At 40.2% G+C, this 22,238-nt stretch overlaps 1 protein-coding gene across 1 annotated transcript; it reads left to right on the plus strand.

The window, feature by feature from the left end:
• The first annotated feature begins 270 nt into the window (after positions 1-270).
• LOC141912361 (serine/threonine-protein kinase Nek10-like) lies at positions 271-22,238 on the plus strand. Its single transcript, XM_074803621.1, has 25 exons — positions 271-540; positions 4,305-4,502; positions 4,823-5,125; positions 5,471-5,597; positions 6,230-6,308; positions 6,694-6,841; positions 7,217-7,303; positions 7,889-8,110; positions 8,191-8,314; positions 9,905-10,087; positions 10,617-10,784; positions 11,303-11,476; positions 12,283-12,418; positions 12,839-12,960; positions 13,126-13,228; positions 13,313-13,391; positions 13,679-13,808; positions 14,052-14,122; positions 14,665-14,926; positions 15,375-15,669; positions 16,034-16,279; positions 16,753-16,947; positions 18,444-18,553; positions 18,662-18,772; positions 19,366-22,238. The coding sequence occupies exons 2-25, from the start codon at positions 4,441-4,443 to the stop codon at positions 19,687-19,689; spliced, it is 3,861 nt and encodes a 1,286-aa protein (XP_074659722.1). The 5' UTR covers positions 271-540; positions 4,305-4,440; the 3' UTR covers positions 19,690-22,238.

The raw sequence follows: 22,238 nt of genomic DNA on the forward strand, positions 1-22,238 counted from the left end.
TGTTTACAACTTATGACATAGGTCCTTTGAGCTGCAGGTGCTTGTCCAAGAGGTTCACTTTTGTCCCTGGTGGTCGTCAGTCTAAAGATCATGGCTATGGCGTGATAGTACATTGGTAACGCACAAAGCAGCATCAGGCTAGGTTTGGGTTAGTATTATGGTTAGGACTAGAATTGAAATCTCAAGCTGAAATTTATGTAGATGGCAGCACTAATAAACTGCAAAAATTGAGAAAAAGCAATCATTTCTAATAAACAAAACTGGTAGTCTTAGTTCCATTTCATCTCATATGACTTTGTATAACGTTTTGATATCATTTACGAAAACGATAAGGACCGGCTTTCGAGTGGAAAATCTGGGATTCGAACCCACTATTTGACAGTTGTATGGTGGCGCTGAAGCGGCAGAGTAAACACGCACGGTAACGCTTGCACTTGCAGTGGTGTAATTGGATTACGGTTCTTAATTAGTGCGTCTTAATTAGTCATCTTAGCCCGGATTTTAACAGCGAGGATTTATTAACTACTGGGACAGAATGTGGTGAGTATTCTATATGCAAAATTGATAAATAAACGGTCATTTTGGTCAACAACAACGAACAAGGTCAAGTCCAAAAAGCAAGAAAGAAATAAGTCCAAAAAGCAAGAAAGAAATAAATACACATTTTACTTTTTAGTCACCAAAATTTCACAGTTACGAGCCGAGTTTGTATTCAGGCATGTGTTTAAGGGTGAAACTATAAGAGTGTGTGGTAGTCGTCACAGTTTGTATGGATGTGAATATTTTTCAAACTGAGTTCATCGTAGTAGATGATTATTAAACGCTATAGTATAAGAAAGTTAGGCAGTAATGAGTAAAGCCCTAATCATCTGTTCAAAATCAATCGTATTCACAGCAGTCGCGTGAAGAAACACTAGTGTTTTAAGGGTGAAACTAAGAGCGTTTGAAAGTCGCCACTGTTCGGTCACAGTTTGTATTGATGCGAATATTCTTCAGACCGAGTTCACTGTATTTTAGTTACTTACCAAATCATTGGTGGTTTAGCTTTTATAATTGGATGGGCTTATACCTGTATACCAGCAATTTAGATTATAGATAAAATCTGTGGTAAGGAATTCATTAGCCTATGTGGTTTGGGAAAATATCCGATCGCGAAACTAAACCACAGACAAGTTACTGACTAATCAAAGAGTTTAAAATCAGGCTTCTACAGATAAGGTTGATCTTGGCGGGCCGCACTTTTACAAAACATTTCACTTTCATAAAAAAAAGTGGCACTTTCATGAAAATCAAATCCCCCAAAGAAATAGCTGGCTATGGGCCTGCGTGATACACCACCAGTGAGGCAATCGACTCAGCTCAATTATCTTGAGGCAAGGTAAATTGAGGCATAAGTAGCACCAACAATTAGGTAGGCATAGGTAAATTAGGGAAGGGGTATAAGCCAGTTGCTCAAAAGTTGGTTAAAGATAACCAGTCCATAGATCCCATAGTAACAATGAACTTGAAATTCTCACTACGTCAACTATCCACTGGTTAACTCTAACCAACCTTTGAGCAACTACAGCCCGTTATTAGCCAGTAGGCTAAACTCTTTCAGTGCATCTACACCGCAGTGCGGTGTATAAATTAATGATAGATTTTGCTAGTACACTGCAATGCGGTGTATTGATGTAATTAGTAATTAGTAATTATCTCTCTTGAAAAATGGCAGCACGTGTCAAACATAGTGAAATACTAGTAACTAACGATACACCGCATCGCGGTGTAGACGCACTATAGTGATATTCCCGTTATTCAACACACTAGGGTGGAATTTTTTAGAATTTTCAAATTATCTCCAGCACTCTAGGGTATTGATTAGTCAGCACTGAACGGGTTAAGGTGTTCTATGACTAAGATGAGAAGAGATTTTGCTACTCTCAGTAATTACGGAGGTAACTATCTATCTGACCTCACGGAAGGGTTATAAAACTGATGTTGTATCTGCTCATTCAAGGTTTATTGATTTACTACTATTAGTTACACGACGCACGGATAGCAGACCTACATAAAGTGCTCTCCGGCTGATTGTCAATAATGGATTACCTGAGCAGGTGAAATCATTAATGCTTTCTTAGCTAGGTCTATACCACTCTCGGAACTTACATTTACAAGTCCCATTTTTAAGATAAGCCCCCTTCCCCCCAAAAAAAAAAATTTCAAGTTTTTAAAAATTTCAATGGCCATGCAATTTGAGACTAGGAAAACAAAGTAGACCTAATCGATATGCTGTATTGAGCTCAGGCCTAGCGTATGTCCAGATCTAAAAGCCAGATGTAAAAGCCCCCCCCCCCCCTAAAAGCCAGTCTTGGTTCTACAACTGATCTACATGGGCGAGTGCCATAAGTCAGGACTTACAATTAGTCTAAGACCATCTTAGTCGTATAGCCAATTTAACAACGTAAGACCAATCGTAAAGTTCATGACCACATTTGGAGTTAACCGGTGGCCGATGTCCCAGTTCTATGGAATCGGCCTCAGATGCCTTATGCCCTTTTTTCTAGTCATAAATCATTTGACTTCCAACAAAATATACTAAAAGATGCATTCGTGCTAAGTCATTTTACCCTTTCAAAAGGAACTGCTCTCGTAAAGCTTGTGGGATGCCCCCCTGTATTCATAGATGCGTTGAGATGGTCCCTGCTGTGATGATGTTGTTGTCAGATTCGTTAATTAGATTCATATCGATATCAATTCATCTGCTTAATTCAACGATAGATAATGAGCCTTGCTGAGCCGTGTATGCTACTGACCGTACCTGGCTTCCATTCATAAAACTGCCACACGCAGGCAACAACACAAAGACCTGTCTAATGATTTTCCCTTTCCCAATGGGCTCTCAAAAGTTGGACTCTGAGTAGAGATCTGGCTGCTTAGACCCTCAGATCTTGTCCCTACGGTCTAAGTCCATTAAGCTTCTAGAAAAGAACGTTGCAACCGGTCTATTATTTAAGTCCGGGCGGGTTTGGACTCGATTTGGTATGATATAAACAAGTTTGAGCGGACTGTGTCTCTCCTTTATTTGTAATGAAGCTATTTCTATGTTGATGATGAATGTGATGTATTTGTATAGCGGTATTTAAACACCTGTGTGTATGCCATCCTGGCTGTATGAGCCTGCAATCATCCACCCAATAGAACTGCTATGTTTAATTTAATAATGTTTACTTCGTGATATTGTTATTGTTATGGAAGCTACAGTTACCATTGTACCGCCGATGCATTGCTTTCAATACAGATTCAATTCTAAAATTCATTCGAATCCAGGCTTGTCATTCAGGACCCAGGTTGGTATTAGGCCTACTTGCGATCCACCTCTTTAGCCGTCTGACATTGCGGGGGAAACCTTATTGTTTTCACCTTTAATTAAACTGTGCCGATGTTTTGATGTGTCTGGGGGTGTCACTTGCGCACGTTGATCACAACTCTACTACTGCCTACTATGCATGAAAGTGCGAAAAACAAAATCGCTTCGCGGGGAATTTGTCAAATTTAATCAGTGATAGTATCGGCATTCAGAATATTTTATCTAAATCATCGGTACTAGTCTTTGTACATTCTTCTGTACAGTGTCAACTCGAGTACTTTCAAAAATTTTGTAATGTGTTAGGAATTTGAAAAATACCCGGATCCCCATTTTTAAAACATTCCTCAGGGTGGCGCCACTTACCCGGAAATCAGGATTTTCTTCTCTTTAAAACAGTCAGGGAATTGTCGGGGAATATTGTAGAATAAGCTAAAAATCAGAGAAATTTGTTGAGATTGCTAGATTGTTTAACTGTGTTAATTATTAAAAGTGTTCCCGAGTCAAACACAGAGAACTGGAATTGGGTCCGATAGATCGTGGTTTAGTTTCACTCCATAGAATTGGAATAAATTCATTTTTAACGTTTTAATTATTCAACGGTGTGAGAATTTCACCTCAAAATCAAATTAAACACGCATAAAGACTAGCGCGGCCTGCACTGAGTTTAGCTGACTAAACCTCACCTCTGAGTTTCTGTATAATGAACAAAAGGATCAATGACATTTTTTTTTTATTGAAAGTGAATGCGTTTGTTGTTGCACTTTCTGTGAACCCTCATTTCTTCACTGTAATAATTTATCTCACATTATAAACACTTTTATTCTTCAGTATAAGTCTAGGCCTATGTAAAGTGCACTGGTATTTTACCAGCAATGATAGTTTCTAATTGTAGGCCCTATGTTTAGGTGAAATGTGCTCTTTTTTGTTCGAGATTCAGTTTCTGAATATTTTTCAGATACGCGTGTAATTCATCGAAAATTTCAACGATCGACTAGAATTATGTAGCCAGTTTTCCCAGCTCGCTCGTCTGTCCGTCTGTGATATTATGTCTCCATTCCGTCCATTGTGAAGAGTTTCAACACGAAATAACGATGCCTTCTACGAGCAAGAGCCCCTCCCACCACCACCACCATCAGAACCAATCAGGAGACAGGTATGTGTAATAGCCCCTCCCACCACCACCATCAGAACCAATGAGAAGGCGGGTATGCGTATGAAATAGCCCTCTCAGAACTGGAACCGGGGGCTGAATTTCAAATTTTTTTTGAATTTGTTTCTTGCGGCAGCGATGCCGCCATTGGCCATCTTTTGAAACAGAAATTTCCTCTTATCAGGGTCCAGTCTAAATTTTGGGGGTTTAGTTAATAGACTGAAGAATTTAACCGAAAGAAAAGGCTATAAAACTAAGATGGACTTATACTGGTCTTAAATTTAACCACAAATTTTGGATCGTGAATTTTTATATTTTTTCAGTGAGTTCGGGGATTTGTTAAAACTGATCAGTTTAATCAGCGCACCTGTCGACTGTTCACAGCAGCAGCAGCTACCGTCCATTCATCTCACGCAGCTTCCAGCCGCCAGTCGGCACCAGAAATCGTTCCAGTGGCCCGTACCGCAGCCGAAATCCGTAACGCAGTCCGGTCCGGCGACCGAGGCGTCCGCTCTGGAACGGTTCAGCGTGCGTTACCACGGCGACCGTCAGCTGTCGGCGAATGTCAATCACAAACATCTGAAAGAGTTGTTCATCGCGTTGATAAAACATCGTCTCAGCAACCAGTGAGTATCAGTCACCCTATGATATCATCAAAATTTCCTTCATTTCCGATATATAGGTTTTTCAGAAAAGATGGCTGCCTCCATAAATCCCCCTATGACATCATCGAATTGATTCATGGACTGATGACTTTATCTATAAATCCCCCTATGACATCATCAGTTTGTCTACTAGACCCTTCTATAAAAGATAGCTGCCTCAATAAGTCCACCTATGACATCATCAAATAACCTACACTAGTGATTTGATCTATAGACACTTCTTATTAAGATAGCTTCCTCCGTAAATCCACCTATGACATCATCACTTTATCGTCTCATCGGACTGACGTTTATGTATGTTTTCAGTGATTGGATAGAATTGGCTCCGTCTGAGAATATTCTACGCGTTCTCGTTTGTTTGCGTATATATCTACGAGATAAATTCTACCAGACGCAATTCTACGACCTGTCGGCCGTTAGAATCCTAGCTCAGGTACTACTACTAAACGCATGTCTAATAGATCTTAGGAAGAGAGTTCAAGTATCTGAATAACCATAGAAGCGATAACACTAAAAACCTCATTTTCTAATCAGTAAATACAGTTTATTGACACGAACGTTTTCGGGATCATATCCCCTCATCAGGTGAAATACAAGTGAATCAAATGATTAAACTACAGGACCCAGTTCCACAGTTGTGAGTTAGAGTTAACTCTGAGTTAAAGTTAGTTCATTTTCAAAGATTTAACTCAGAGTTAAATCTTAACTCGGAACTGTGGAACTGGGCCCAGGTTTATATACAACATAAGTTACAAAATTACAAGCGCTAAATTCTAAGCTAATTACAAACCAAGTATTTATTTACAAGCTAATTATTTGAATACATTTAGGATAAAGGATGAGCCGTTTTGAAATAATTGTTGATTTAAAGAGGGTTGTTGCGCTTTGATAAAGAGGGTCTCCCTAATAAACTGTATTTGCTCATTAGAAAATGAGGTTTTTAGTGTAATCGCTTGTATGGTTTTTCGGATACTTGTGTAATATTCCTGATCGGTTGCAAGCGATTTGTTTCGATTTGCATGTAATAACATTTCGCTCTTTCTTTTTTTCGCGCGCGCTTCGCAGCACCTCCAGAAAGCCACCGATAGTTACTTGTTCTACGGCGACGGAGCGTACGTCCTCGACATTCTTAAAGAGATGACCAGTAAGTCGGGAAAAAAAGTCGAGAAAAAAACCCGAAAATTCCTCGGAAATCGCTCAGGGAATTTCGTGCTATTTCATGGACAAATTCAGGGATTTTGTAAATTGGTGGGAAGTGGTCGACTAGCCAACACTGTGAAAGCTCGATCCTTTCAGGCTCTGAGTACATAAGATATATTCCTGAGCGTTTGTTAGCAGCTCGGTGTTACTTCTCCCCAGGGAGAGATGACTGAGTATAAAATTGGCCGGGGTAATAATACCGAAAAATGTAAAGCGCTCTGAGCAGCCTGGCTTGATTTAGCGCTATATAAGAAACATATTATTATTATTATTATTATTATTATAATTATTATTATATTTTTGAAATGTTGTTGTTTTTTTGTACGTAGATATATTCCAGAAGATCTCATGTATAGTCGATCAGCGTGACTGGGTGATCGCTAGCGGCGCTCACAAGTCATTAGTGTTACTGCTGTCTGCGAACGACGTCATCGTTTTACACTGTACTTTACACGCGCTGAGCAGCCTCGCTCAAAGGTTAGTCAATTCAGTAGTCATTTAGTCATTTCACTTTTCATTAAGTCAAGAAGTCATTCCAGTAGTCGTTAAGTCATTTCAGTAGTGATTTTGTTGATAGACAGCTTTGGCCAACTTCGGTTTTTCTGAGTTAGTCGACCATAGTCAAACTAAGTCAAACCGGATGCCAGTCATTCGGAATTATATTCCGAAAATAGTTCGGAAATTGAGCCAATTCGGTTATTAGTTCCGACCACTAGTCGACTAGATACGAAAACCGAATTCGGCCCTTCAAGCTAGCTTTCAGTCGGTGTTTTTTATCGCTGGTCCAGCTAGCCGTAACACGGTTGATCAGTAACGCTGTAAGGTTAAATGATTGTTGTTACTGTTTTACAGTAAACAGCCGCGAATTCAGATCGGAGAATTGAACTCAGTCGAATCGCTGCTCAGAATAATGCAAGACTACGACAACGTCTCGAAAAAGTGAGTACGCCAGAAGTTCAGCGACCCGCTGAATGTTTGTTACAGTTAACCATCAGATAATCACCAATGCGCGATTTTAATTGTCCGCATGTCAATTATCATCTTTTACCAACTTTTAACCCTTTCAGTGCGTCTACACTGCAGTGCGGTGTATGAATCAGTGATGAACTTTGCTAGTACACCGCACTGCGGGGTAACCAACTTTAAACCCTTTCAGTGCGTCTACACTGCAGTGCGGTGTATGAATCGGTGATGAACTTTGCTAGTACACCGCACTGCGGGGTAAATATCTCTATTGAGAGATGGCAGCACCTGTCAAACACAGTGAAATATCAGTGACTAGTGATACATCGCACCGCGGTGTATACGCACTATAGTGGTATTCCCGATATTCAAAACACGGGTGGATTTTTTTTTATAAACTTTCAAATGATCTTATGCACTTTAGGGTATTGATAAGTCAGTGGTAAAAAGTTTGAATTGTTATACTTGTTGAAAACATGAACTAACCAATCGTCGATAAAAGAATTTTGGTAAATTTTTCTCATTAATCTGGACCCTGATTATTTTTATGAATTTCTTCAGACTCGCCGGTAATTTGTTGCGAATCCTGTGCGCCGACAGTCAACCGCGCGAGCTCGTCAAAATCTACGACGGTATACCGTTACTGCTGAGTTTGTTGCATAGCGACAACGTAAAATTGTTGTGGAATGTTGTTTGGTGTATCGTGCAGTTAGCCGAGGATCAAGACGCCAGCAACGACATCCGCAACATGGGTGGAATTCCACTTTTACTTGCTTTACTACAGTGAGTTTTTGCGACGACTATTGGTCAAAATTGAAATTTTTCCACTTTTGATACAGTATTTTCTTTGGTTGTGGTTTCAGTGACCGTCCATTCAACAATGCCGACCAGTTGAACCCGGCGACCAGTGCTTCCGCCGTTCAAAGTCGTCTACCCTCGTCCAATAGCTCTCATTTCAATCCCGGTGTAAACAGCCAATCAGAAGAGGTAATTTTATAGCTAGCCAATGAGAAGTGGTATTATCGTACCATTAGTATACAAGCCAATCAGGCGGCATTATTTTCCAATTTATGAATATCATTGGTAATTGAGCCAATCAGGAGAGGTTATTTTTAAATTTTATGAATATCATTAGTCTATGAGCCAATCAGAGACGTTTGTTTTTCATTTTGCGAATAGCATTAGTTTATTAGCCAATCGGGATGTGTTATTTTTGAATCATAAGTTCAATGGCCAATCAAATCACGCTTGTGGGAAATCTATTGAAATCTAGGAACCGGAAACTACGGTTGAAAAGTTTAAAAAACGCAAACGAAAATCAAAGGTGAGCGAAGAAATTATATGATCACAATTGACCGCTTGACTTAAAACGCGAGATGTAAAAGTGTCTGTTAACTTTATAACACTTAATGATTAGTTTAAGAAGTATTTAAGTCGTTAAACCTAACATCCTTATCGTGTCGTGAACAGCTGAATTTATCAGTAATAATCTCTAATTCTTTCCATTATGACATCATCATACGCTCTGTATTTATATCCATTATGTAATACGTGCATAGATTTCATCATTTTCTGTGTCAAATCTGTACAAAAAATGCGTATATTATCTTATTATCTTGTGGAGACTTATTTGATATAGAAAAAATTAAACCTATTTCAACCGGTACTGAACCGACTAACGGATTAACTTTGTACTGAACTCACTTAGACCTGACTGCCCATAAACTTAATGATGTCATTGGGGGATTTATGGAGGTAGCCATCTATTACTGCTTACTAAAAACTCATCGATCGAGGACATGGCTCCACAGTTCTGGTATTTGAAGCGTCACTCTTAAAGTTGAATTTCAATACCCAATATTGAAACTCTGAACTTACTACTTTGGAGCTTGGTTCAGTTTTTTTTTTGGTCTCAGAAAAGCGTCCCTGGACATCGTAAGAGAAAAGGAGATTTTAGCAATATTCTAAGGGCGGCGATAATTTGCAAAAAACTCCGAGATATTATAAAAAATAATGTATTCTAGGACAATTCCCCCCTGCCCGAAGTAAATTTTGACCCTTAAGTAGCACAGATACTAACTGCTGATAAATTAGACTAACTTAGAACTAACTAAATTTAGACTAGCTAATTAACTTTAGCTAAATACTCTATTGAACCCTAAAATTCATTCCAATAAATTAGTCACTAATAAGTGGACTAACTAAGTTTCCTTTGATTTCGTAAGTGGATAATAATAAATGTAATAGTAGAAAATAAAAAATGATAATGATAATAATAATAATAATGATATGATTCAATAAGAAAAAGAATTTTGCGACATCAAGATAAAAACCCACTATGTAGAAATTAAAGTAATTTTGAAATCGAGGATTTATTTATTAGAAAAAAAATATAAGATATAAAATACACGACGTTTCGATCAGATTGAAACGTCGTGTATTTTACATATTTTTAATAAATAAATTCTCGATTTTGAAATCACTTTAATTTCTACGTAGTGGGTTTTTATCCTGTTATCCGTTCGCCTCGATTCGGGTGAAAAATTAAAAATTTCTTTTTACGTCGTTTTAATTCAGAGCGGAGACGATTTCGAGCATGTTTACTCGTTGAAGTCGGCAGTTTGCGCCGCGTTGACCGAACTCGTACTGAACGACACTAACGCTCAGCAGATCGTACAGACCAACGGAATATTCTCGATCGGACGCCTGATTTTACCGCACGACAAAATATCGGATAGAAAATCGACGGAAACTCTACAGGTCGGTAGATCGTTGTGAAAGTTAAAGTTGTGAGAATCGGGCGTAAAGGGCGGCGGGGTTGTTAGAATTAGGGATCGTTTTTCTACTTTTACCCCTCCTCCTAATGTTGACGTAATAAATGTATGATCCCTTATGAGAATCGAGGCTGTTATGATTCGGATTAAGGTTGGTAAAAAAATATTTCTCAATCTGAAAAAATTGGTTTCGATCGTAAAATTCAATTGAAAATCTGGTCACATTCGTTTTAGCGCAGGGGCTGCAGTTGCTGAAAAAAATTGGTTAAAGAAAACCGGCGGATAAACGCCATAGTAACAATGAACTGTCACTATGTCCACTATCCACTGGTTAACTGAAACCGACTTTTGAGCAACTGCAGCCTCGGGTTTTGTTAGATTCAGTTTAGAATCTCTGGTTAGATTGGTTTTAGCAGCTGGTGGGTTAGAGTTGACCGATAGGCCCAATTAGAAAGTCGGTTATTTTCAATAATTTTAACTCGAAGCTCAAATTTCGTATTATTTTCTCCTTTCAGAAAAATGCATTTCGCGCGTTGAGGTTTCTATTCAGTATGGAACGCAATCGGCAGCTTTTTAAACGTCTGTTCCCGCCGGAGTTGTACGAGATGTTCATCGACGTTCGACACTACGTACGAGACCTCGCTAAATATCAACCACTCGTCGATAAAATCAACAAACTGCAGGTCAGTTTACTGACCCTTTTATTAAAATGGCTGCCTCCATGAAACGCCTATGACATCATCGATTCTACCCATGATTTGATCTACAGACCCTTCTAGACAAGATGTCTGCCTCCATGAAACCCCTATGACATCATCGATTCTACCCATGATTTGATCTACAGACCCTTCTAGACAAGATGTCTGCCTCCATGAAACCCCTATGACATCATCAATTTTTCTACCCAGGATTTGATCTGTTGACACTTCTAGTTAAGATGGCTGTCTCCATGAATCCCCCTATGACATCATCAATTACCTGCTTGTGATTTGATCTATGCCAGAATTTGACCTGCCAGAATTTGCATAAATTTGCATATGCAAATATAACAAGAATTTGCATACATAAACGTAAAGAGTATTTGCATATTTGAATCAATAGATAATTTTCACAGTATTTCATCGATCCTCGTATCCGTTGGAACCCAGTTGTGTAAGCGATATTAAACATTTTCGTTTGTTTCTCATTCTGTCGGTCGCAGCGTGAAACGATCGCCGAGATCGAGGAGAACATCCTGTCGACGAACCACAATAAATCGCCGACCAAATTCATCGGCGACTACGCCGTGCTGGAGATACTGGGCAGCGGCGCTTTCGGTACGGTTTATAAAGTGAAGAAAAGGAGCGCCGGGCAATCGTTCCTCGCCATGAAAGAGGTAAGAGAGAGAGGAGGGAGAGACAGGGAGGGCATGGGGAGAGGGAGAGGGAGAGGGAGGGGGAGGGGGAGATGGAGAGGGAGGGGGAAGGGAAGGAGAGGGAGAGGGAAAGGGAGAGGTAGATGTAGAGGGAGAGGGAGAGGAAGGGGGAGAAGAAGCAGGAGAGGGAGAGGTAGATGGAGAGGGAGAGGGAGGGGGAGAGGTAGATGTAGAGGGTGGGGGAGAGGGAGGGGGAGAGGTAGATGTAGAGGGAGGGGGAGAGGGAGGGGGAGAGGGAGAGGGAGAGGGAGAGGGAGGGGGAGGGGGTGGGGGAGAGGGAAAGGGAAAGGTAGATGTAGAGGGAGAGGGAGGGGGAGGGGGAGAAGAAGCGGGAGAGGGAGAGGTAGATGTAGAGGGAGAGGGAGGGGGAGGGGGAGAGGGAAAGGGAAAGGGAGATGTAGAGGGAGAGGGAGAGGAAGGGGGAGAAGAAGCAGGAGAGGGAGAGGTAGATGGAGAGGGTTGGGCTGCCCCTTTACAATCTCCTTGTGACATTATCAAATTGATATAAGACTCTTCCAGAACTAATGGCTTCCCCCATTCATTCCCCCTACGACAGCGGGATATCCTCTCAATCCCCCATTCATTCCCCCTACGACAGCGGGATATCCTCTCAATCCCCCATTCATTCCCCTACGACAGCGGGATATCCTCTCAATCCCCCATTCATTCCCCCTACGACAGCGGGATATCCTCTCAATCCCCCATTCATTCCCCCTACGACAGCGGGATATCCTCTCAATGATTGTTGTGATGTTGCGTGTTTCTAGTTGAACGTCGCGGTTAGCGGTAAAACCAGTAAAGAACGAGACTCGAGCATCGGTGAAATGATGAACGAATTAAACATCGTTAAAGAACAGCTGAAACATCCGAACGTCGTTCGCTATCATAAAACATTCGTAGAGGGTACGTTATCGATCCCCTTATGACATCATTTACGACATTCTTTAATTACCGAGTTCCAATTTCACGAAAAAGTTTCACTCATATTTTTGGTTAAGTCGCTATATTGGTCTACACACGTTAATATCAATGAGGACAACATATCGAACTTAACTGATTTGAGCTTTAAACTTTTTCGTCAATTTGTACCCAGGGGTTACTTCCGCTTAATGAATCCCCCTATGACATCATCGAATTACCTACTTACCTAAGTGATTTGATCTATGGACATACCTATGAAAGCTGTTTTCCTCCATAAATTCACCTGTGACATCATCAAATTGCCAGTCAGTGATTTGATCTATGGAAACTTTTAGAATAGATGTCTTACTCCATTAATCCGCCTTTGACGTCATCATCATTTTCATTATTCATTTTCATTAGATCATAAGTTGTATATAGTGATGGAGTTGATAGAAGGAGCTCCGCTCGGCGAACATTTCAATTCGCTGAAAGAGAAAGGCGAAAAATTCCCGGAGCCTCGAGTTTGGAACATATTTATTCAGGTACGACGAGTCTGTCCTAAATCTAAGCCCAAAACCTGGGTCCGGTCGCACAATCACAGCTTATATTTAACCCTGTAAAGGTTTTGGGTTTATGTTTACATCTGATACAAGATAAGCTCGAAAATAAGCTAGTTTGAATGATATATATTTTCTTTCTTAAAACAGATGGTTTTGGCTTTGCGTTATTTGCACAAAGATAAAGGAATTTTACACCGCGATTTGACGCCGAATAACATCATGTTAGGAGAAGGAGACCGTGTTACAATCAGTTAGTTATAGATTTCGCAACTTAGATGAAAAACGGCATTTAGAGAAGTTTAATGGATTTTATTTATTCGTTTTTTTCACGCAGCTGATTTTGGGCTGGCGAAACAGAAACGCAAAGACTCCAGTAAAATGACTTCGGTTGTCGGTACTATGCTTTATAATTGGTAAGTGTGACTTCGCATTCATTGGCAACAGCCAAATACTAGCGCTAGCAGTCGGAAATATGCATTTCTTTTGTGGATGACTCCAAGAAAATCCAGATGATGGCATTTAGGACAGCTCCGAGATATCGAAATAAGCCTAACTCATCATCAGGGAATAAGTCACGGAAAAAAAGCAAGTCAAATAATAGCGGGCTTCCTGAATAATTGTGTCATGTCTAGGTCTATCTGCTGTGAAGTTTATATTTATGATTAAATCAATAATTCTGTCTTCGATTGTTGTTTTTCAGTCCGGAACTAGTTCAGAATTTACCATACGGTGATAAGGCAGACGTCTGGGCGATCGGATGTATACTGTATCAGATGTGTATGTTGAAACCGCCGTTCTTCGGGAACAATATGCTCTCTTTAGTCAAAAAGGTACGTTTCCAATATGGCTGCCTCCATAAATCCCCCTATGACATCATTAAACTAACTTCAAGTGATTATTTATCGATGAACACTTCCAGAAGAAATGTCTTCTCTCATAAAGTCCATGATGTCACTAAAACTATGGTAGTTTGGTATATAGACGCTTACAGAAAAGATGCCTGTCTCTATTAATCCCCCTATGACATCATCGAATCTTCCTAATTTTTCTGATCATTCGTTTTAATTTCGTAGATCGTTGAAGCCGAGTACGAACCAATAACGGACGCGGAATACTCCGACAAAATCAAAGTCACCATCAGAAGGTAAGAAGTCTGACTTGATATAGCTGACTAGTTGCCATCTTAGATATTTAAGAATTTAAATTGAATTAGTCCCGTATTGATGGTATATCGTGTAGTATTTAGTGCCTGCACACTAGCACCACTTAGTGGATGTTCAATTGCCGCAGTAACATCTCCACTATGCGTACAAGACTGACTTCTTACTAGCACCACCTTGTGAATCCTCAATTGCCGCAGTAAATTTCCACTATGCATACAAGACTGACTTCATACTAGCGCCACCTTGTGAATCCTCAATTGCCACAGTAAATTTCCACTATGCATACAAGACTGACTTCATACTAGCGCCACCTTGTGAATCCTCAATTGCCACAGTAAACTTCCACTATGCATACAAGACTTACTACTCACTAGTGCCACCTTGTGGATCCTCAATTGCCACAGTAAATTTCCACTATGCGTACAAGACTTCTCCCTGCGCCACCTTGTGGATGCTCAATTGCCACAGTCGCATCGCGGGTTAGAAATATTTGAAATGAATACGTATTTTTCTGTTTGGATAGTTGTATTATGGCTGATCCGGAGAAACGGCCGGATATCGTAGGTGTCGCCGGTGTGATAGCAGACGTGATGCTCGTTCACATGGACGCGTTGCGCGTGACGCAGATCTCGATGGAGAAGAGACTGGAACGCGAGCGACGACGCACCGAACGACACTACTACGAGGCGAACAAAAACATGCAGAACTATCATCGGCTGTTCCTCGTGTCGCAAGAACGTTACGATAAACTACTGGCGAGCAGCGGCGGAGCGTCGAGTCTGAAGGTAAACCAACAATGAGCGTGGAATGAAAAATCCAAGCGGTTGGGACCAGTTTCAGTCGTGATTCCAAAAGTCGAGTTAATTCTTAAGACTGGTCTTAAGTTGTCAGGTTGGCAATAGAACTAAGAGTATGCTTAGACTGGTCATAAATTGTTAGATAGATTACAGAACTTAAATGAGTTTAGAGTGTCTTAAGTATACGAAAGCAGGTGAGCAGACGAAGTTTTTAGGCCCGCAGTTCTCTAGATGTCCAGGGTGGTTGCAGTTTGTATCGGAATACTAAAAACTCTTGCACCTCTTAATCATGTCAGGTGACCAACTTAACTTGCATTACTTAGCGTCCGTTTCAGCTCCAGAGTGCCCCGATATAACTGTCTCAGTGTGGCTCTGGATATCGGTCCCTGAAATTGTTCTGGAACTGCTAGGTGAAATGTTTTGTGTATTTTTGAAGGACGGTGAATTCAGCGATTCGAACAGCGTTTTCTCCGATCTCGAGTCGTTCGACGGTCGTCACGGTGACAGTCGTCCGGGAAGCGGTACGCGTCCGGGTAGCGGTACGCGCCCGGCGAGTGACTACGCCCGTCGACGCCGCGCAGCCACCGACGCCCGATCGGGTAGCAGCGGAACGCGGGGCTCGCGCGCGGATAGCGGTACCGTTGACTACGCGCGCGGCCTGGTCGCGGCGGCGTATCCCGAGGATAAACGACGCGACGTAGGTGGCGCTGCTGATAATTACGATAAAGAAGGTAAGAAAATTTTCAGGTAGTTTAATGTTCCTTAAATGACTCTGGATTTTGAACTGCCAAAACAAGCCCAAAAGTGCTCGATATTTTATAAATTCACAAATTTCAAAAGATCTTGGGTTCAGAGAGATCCATAGTAGCAAGAACAGTACAAATCTTATTTCTAATTTCTAATGATTTCTTATTCTATGTAAATACAAAAATCAAAATGTAAATCACTTGCACAGAAGAGGGGATTATGTAACTCCCAAAAACTTTCGCTACAGTGAATACATTTACTCATTAGAAAACGAGATTTGTACGAGATTCGTTCTTGCTATTACTGATTTTTTATTTCGAAAAGAATTTTCTAAATTTCTCTTCGAAGGTTGGGTTAGCGACGACGAGGGCAGCAGTTCGCAGAACAGCAGCCGCGGTAGCAGCGCGGGCGGCAGCTCGACGAAATCGTCGTCGGAAATGTCGGGAACGTTGAAAGCGGCAGACGACGACGACGTCGAGCAGACGACCATCGTCGTGCCGATGATGAAACCGCCGGCGACGCCGCGGAAAAGGAACAACGATAAAAAAGGAGCGAAATGGGAACAGGAATTATCGGTGGATATTCCGGAAAGCGGTAGGTTCACAAGCTGGAATTAATTTTAGAAATTGAATTTGTTAGATTTGATTTAATTTGATTTATACGGCTAATTAGGAAATTAGATTAATTTAATTGGATTAGTTAACTTGATTTGAGTCAATTATCAAATTTATTAAGAAACTTAATTGTGGTCTAGTTAAAAAGCGGGGATTAATTTTAGAAATTGAATTTGTTTGATCTGATTAAGAAGTATGATTTAACTCAATTAAATCAATCAATTCATAAATCAAATTAATTTGATGAATTTGATTGATTGAAATAGTTAATGAATAAATCTAATCAATTCGATTAAGAAATTTAGTTCAATTTAATATGGATTTTACCTTAAATATTCTGAGGAGTAATGGACGCTTCATAGTGAAATGCCCGAGTGCTGATGGGTCAATTTAGTTAAATTCAATTTCAATATAATCAGTCAATACGTGTTAATTTTGTCGGCTTATTTTCAGCGAAGTCCAGTTATCGCGATTCCGGTCTCGAGTCCGGGGATCCGTCCCCGAACGCGCCGACGTGCTCTCCTCCGTCGTCTGCGGGCGGCGAATCGGCGACGAGAATCCCGCCGATTCAACGATCGGTCAGCACGAACACGCTGGAATCACCGACCGCTCAACGCAGGAATCCGCCTTCGAATAAACCACGTCCGAGTAAGTGTTTAATGAATGTAGATAATCTGTTTTAATTCAGCCATGTTTTTAAGGGTGAAACTAAGAGCTTTTTGAAAGTTTGCTGTTTGGTCACAGTTTGTATCGATGTGAATATTCTTCAGACCGAGTTCATCGTAGTTGCGTTGTAACTCTAGAAGGTTATGCGGTATCATCGGTTCAATTGTCCGTTCAAAAATCAATAAGAAGCCATGTTCACGCAATTTCCAATAGGGTGGTTCCGCGAATACCCCAATCATCGAGCCATCGGCATCAATTTCCTTTATGGGTTGGCTCCAGGAATACCCAAATCACGATATTTGGAGCCGATCCCTTTCTAGTGGTTGGTGGCTTCGAGAATCTCAAAATTATATGCCCATTGGAGCCTTCCTTGTCCTGAGTGGGTGGCTCCGAATATCGAATTGTTGTGAGTAGTGTTTTATGAAAGTGATCCCCTGTGCACGTGCTTACATCGTCGTCAGAACGTGTTGTTTCTCTTCATGTCAAAATCGTCTCTTCGTAAAATTCGCGGTAATATTGTATCATATTCTGTACTCCGTATTTTTTCAGGGAATTTGATCGGTAAGATTTTCATCGTCTGCTGCTGCTGCATGTGTTCAGTTTTTAGTTCTGTCTCGTTACGTTTTATTAAATCTTTTTCCCCCCCACGATGTACGATATTATTATTACGATTTTTTCGTAGATCGAAGTTTTGAGTTTTTGTTGGGTTTGTTGCATGTTGTGTCCACTTTTTACAGGAATTTTATTCGTACAGTAAACAATGCTCAAGTCGGATCTGTTTGAACTTGGATATTCGTTTGTGACGCAATGTGGAATATATGATTACTAAGTCGGATATCGCTGATGTCCTTAAAGGTCCGAATTGAGCGGAGTCTACTAAATTTCTATATTTTGTTCTCATGAGCCAATATCCAGCGCCGTCGATTACTTACGTTTACTTTCTAGAACCCGTTTCCTGCCGGTAGTTAGAATTTTCATTTATAATTCGCCGCATGTTGAGGAAATGTTATTTTATTCACTTAAGCGCACTGCAACTATATCAATTTAATCTTAGTTTTCGTTTAACCCTTTCAGCGCGTCTACACCGCAATGCGGTGTATAAGTCGGTGTATAAGTCGCTAGTACACTGCACCGGGTGTATTATGTAATAATTAGTTTTTATCTCTATTGAAAGATGGCAGCACCTGTCAAACATAGTGAAATACTAGTAACTAACGATACACCGCACCACGGTGTAGACGCACTATAGCTGTATGCCAGTTATTCAATACACTGGGGTGGAAATTTTTTTTAATTTTCGAATTATCTCCAGCACTTAAGGGAAGCACTGAAAGGGTTAATCTGAATTTCTCATAAATGAATTTCATCGATCCTGAATGGTCCTGAAAAAGCGGGGCTAACTAATTACATGAATCCATCCCTCACCGTTTTCGTACTTAAAAATTCAACATATTCTCTTCATTCGCGGTTTCTTTCAGGCAGCGCCAATACGGCCACGCTGACGATATCGCCGCGCAAAGTTCGTCAGATTTCCGACCCGATTTTACAACTGCTCAATCAACTTCATAAAATCATCTATATTTGCCAGGTATGTACCGAAAGTCTCAATTCACTCGGGGATCGGACCGATAGGAAAATTACAGTGGCAACTTACCCGGAACAGAGTTTAACGCTCGTTTGTTTGTTTTTTCTACAGTTACCGCCGAGTTTGTGTCACAACCCGCGACGTCGCGCAATCGAGATGTTTAAACGAGGTTTATTCACTTCGCAAAGTTCATCGTTGAATTTGAAAAACGAACTGAAAAAAGTAAGTAATCAATATCGCGAATAAATCCCCCTGTGACATCATCAGATAACGTATTGATTTAACACTTCTAGAAAAGATGGTTTCTCCCATAGCTCTCCCTATGAAATCATGAATTTGATTTAACTGTGAAGGCGGCCATCTTTTCTGGAAGTGTCTATAGATCAAATCATTGGTAGGTTATTTGATGATGTCGTAGGGAGATGTGTGAAGGCAGCCATCTATTCTGGAAGAGTCTACAGACAAAATCACTAGTAATTTGATGTCATAGGGGGATTTATGCAGACAGACATCCTAACTGGAAATGTCGTTAGATTAAAACACAAGTAGACAATTTGATGATGTCATAGGGGGATGTGTTAAGGCAGCCATCTTTTCTTTAAGTGCATGAACCAAATCATAGGTGGACTGTTTAATGATGTCATAGTCTGATTCATAAAGGCAGCGAAAATGGGTCTATAGATCAAATGATAATCATGTAATTTGATGATGTCATAGGGGGATTTATGGAGGCAGACGTCTTTTCTAAAGTGTCTATAGGGCCTATGTCTTTTTTTCTGTAAAACTATATGCGCATTATGGTTATATATTTGTAGCTGCTGACCGGATCACAAGATCTCATCGATTTCAACTCAGTCGGTGCGCTGGGAGCAGGCGGTGCCGGCGGATTGGTCGAATCTCCGCTGGCGAGTCGCCAGTTCAGTCGACAGACGAGTCGCGACGCGTCGGCCGCCGGGACGGATGACTCCGACATCGGTTTCACCTACGAACAGATGCAGTCGATTATCGAGGGCGCGCTCGTCGAGAGCGGATACTACGACATGTCGACGACCGCGCGTAATAAAAACACGGGCCTCGGACTGATCGGTAATCAACAGTTCGAACAGGCCAGACGTAAAATGTCTTTCGACGTTCCGTAAGCTCGTGGCTTTCGAAACCGGAGGTATATTTCGGGATGTACAGTGAGAATAGCGTCGTCGTAGCTGCGATGATCATTGCGCAAGGGCGGGTTTAGGGGGGTTCACTGGGTGGACTGGTCCGCCCCTTCAAAATGTGCCCTTCAAAAAATCTGAAAAGATATATTTTGCAAAGAAAACTTTAAAAAGACGAAATATAGATCCAAATGATCCCTCATAACAGCAGGAAAAGCCCCTTTCTGCTCTGAATTTCTTTGATAGGGCGACCAGAACTCCCACCAATGTTTTGTACTCGTAGCCTTCGCATTGCGAAATCTCACCCTTTTCAGTTACAACCCATTCTAAAAATCCTAGATCTATCCTCGTTGCATTGACGACTTATCCAAGTGACGAAATATCACATAGTGAATTTAATTGGAAATAGAAAATTGGGACTCAAAAATCGTGACGACGTAAGCGATGTTTTGACTTTCAAAATGACGACTTACGAGTGTATTTTTTTTTCTTTCTGTAAATAAAGCCACCGGTAAAAGTTCTTTCAAAAGATATTTCTGCTGACTAGACACTATAACACGGATCGGGTTATTATAAAATAGTTCATTGCATCCATGAAGTTCCCTGATGACATTACTAATTTCATGATGTCATTAATGCATTACATCAAATTGCTCGTAGACAATTTGATGTACTGCATTAATGTAGGCTGACATCTCTTTCTGGAAGTGTCTATGGACCAGTAATCACTATAAGACAATTTGATGATGTCATAGGGGGATTTATGTAGGGGGCCGTCTTTTCTAAGAGTGTCTATAGATCAAATTACTAATAGGTGATTTGATGATGTCATCCTTGCGCCATCTTCTCTTAAAGGGTCTGTAGATTGATAAAATGATGTCATAGGGGGTTTTATGGAGGCAGCCATCTTTTCTTGAAGTGTCTATAGATGAAATATTCATTCCATGATGTCATAGGGGGTTTTATGAAGGCAAACATAATTTTTGTAAGTGTTTAAAGTTGAAATCATAATTTATGATGTCATAGGGCCATTTTATGGTAGTAGCCATCTTTTCCGGAATTGTCTACCAATGATTCCTCAAAAATATGGATGAAATTTATACATATGTTGAACTGGTCTTTTCAGGGTTTATCTTCTCTGAAATTTGTGGGGAGGGAGTACTCTCTGAGATGAGGAGGATTGAAGGGGTAATTCAGTCATTTTTTCAAACATTTACCTATTATTTGTACAGCATATTTTTAATTGCTCATTCGTGATTAATGATTAATTTATATATCGATGAAAATTGATCAATTTTCCTGAAATGTATTCATCATCTTCAAGCCGTCCATCTACCTACCTACCTGTCCACCATGTTTTAAATCATAATAAGATTATCATTATTCATTATTAAGATAATTATTAATAATATTGTTAGTAAGTCAGTACTTGTTAAATGTTTTAAGAATGTCCACTTTGTGTCTCATTGTTAACAGTTAGTTCGTTGTACAGATGAAATTTGTATTACTATGATTGTCCCCGATTGTCGAGAACAATCTCTGAAAATGGTTTTCTGTCCCCTGATTGTCAGGAACAGTCTCTAAAAATAGCATTCTGTCCCCTGATTGTCAGGAACAGTGTCTGAAAATGGTTAACTGTCCCCTGATTGTCAGGAACAGTCTCTAAAAATAGTATTCTGTCCCCTGATTGACAGGAACAGTGTCTGAAAATGGTTAACTGTCCCCTGATTGTCAGGAACAGTGTCTGAAAATGGTTTACTATCCCCTGATTGTCAGGAACAGTGTCTGAAAATAGTATTCTGTCCCCTGATTGTCAGGAACAGTGTCTGAAAATGGTTTACTGTCCCCTGATTGTCAGGAACAGTGTCTGAAAATAGTATTCTGTCCCCTGATTGTTTGGAACAGTCTCTGAAAATGTTTAACTGTCCCCAGATTGTCATGAACAGTCTCTAAAATGGTATTCTGTCCCCTGAATGTCAGGAACAGTCTCTAAAATGGTTAACTGTGGGGTCGCTCATGTTCTCATTCCACATAAATGTTAATTGTTAAATAGCCGTCCATGTGTTATAAAAATCGCCAGTCAAATTTTAAATGTAAATACATTCAGAAAAAGTAAATATATCATGTTTTCTTCTCCCTGTTTTACACTGATCTTTTGTCGATATTCTTTTAATTACATGACAACTTAATGTACAATCAATTAATTCCATGTCAATAGTCAGATTTTTATTGAATATTTTATCATTTGCATGACTTGATATCTTATTTCATCCATACATTACAATCAATATACGAACGTTTGGATTTGATTTTAATGTCCGTCCAGAAATTTTTTATCTCATGCATGTAGCTTATACTGTCCGTATTATGTCTGTGTTCCCTGAAAATGGTTTACTGTCCTCTAATTGTTGCGAGCATTCCAAACTTCATGGTTCCTCTATTGAAAATCAATACAATCGCAGACGATACATCTTTTTAACCGTTATTTTCAAACGAGTCAATGTAAATATATACATGTAATATACACTGAGAAATAA

Source organism: Tubulanus polymorphus, chromosome 10 (genome assembly GCF_964204645.1).
Source record: "Tubulanus polymorphus chromosome 10, tnTubPoly1.2, whole genome shotgun sequence".
Classification (NCBI taxonomy): Eukaryota; Metazoa; Nemertea; class Palaeonemertea; order Tubulaniformes; family Tubulanidae; genus Tubulanus; species Tubulanus polymorphus.

Bases quoted from the DNA above. Each gene is read 5' to 3' on its own strand.
- LOC141912361 (XM_074803621.1), top strand. From the start codon at position 4,441: ATGCCTTCTACGAGCAAGAGCCCCTCCCACCACCACCACCATCAGAAC. The intron at 5,126-5,470 runs GTGAGTATCAGT...GTATGTTTTCAG, and splicing joins AAACATCGTCTCAGCAACCA to TGATTGGATAGAATTGGCTC. The intron at 5,598-6,229 runs GTACTACTACTA...CGCGCTTCGCAG, and splicing joins CCGTTAGAATCCTAGCTCAG to CACCTCCAGAAAGCCACCGA.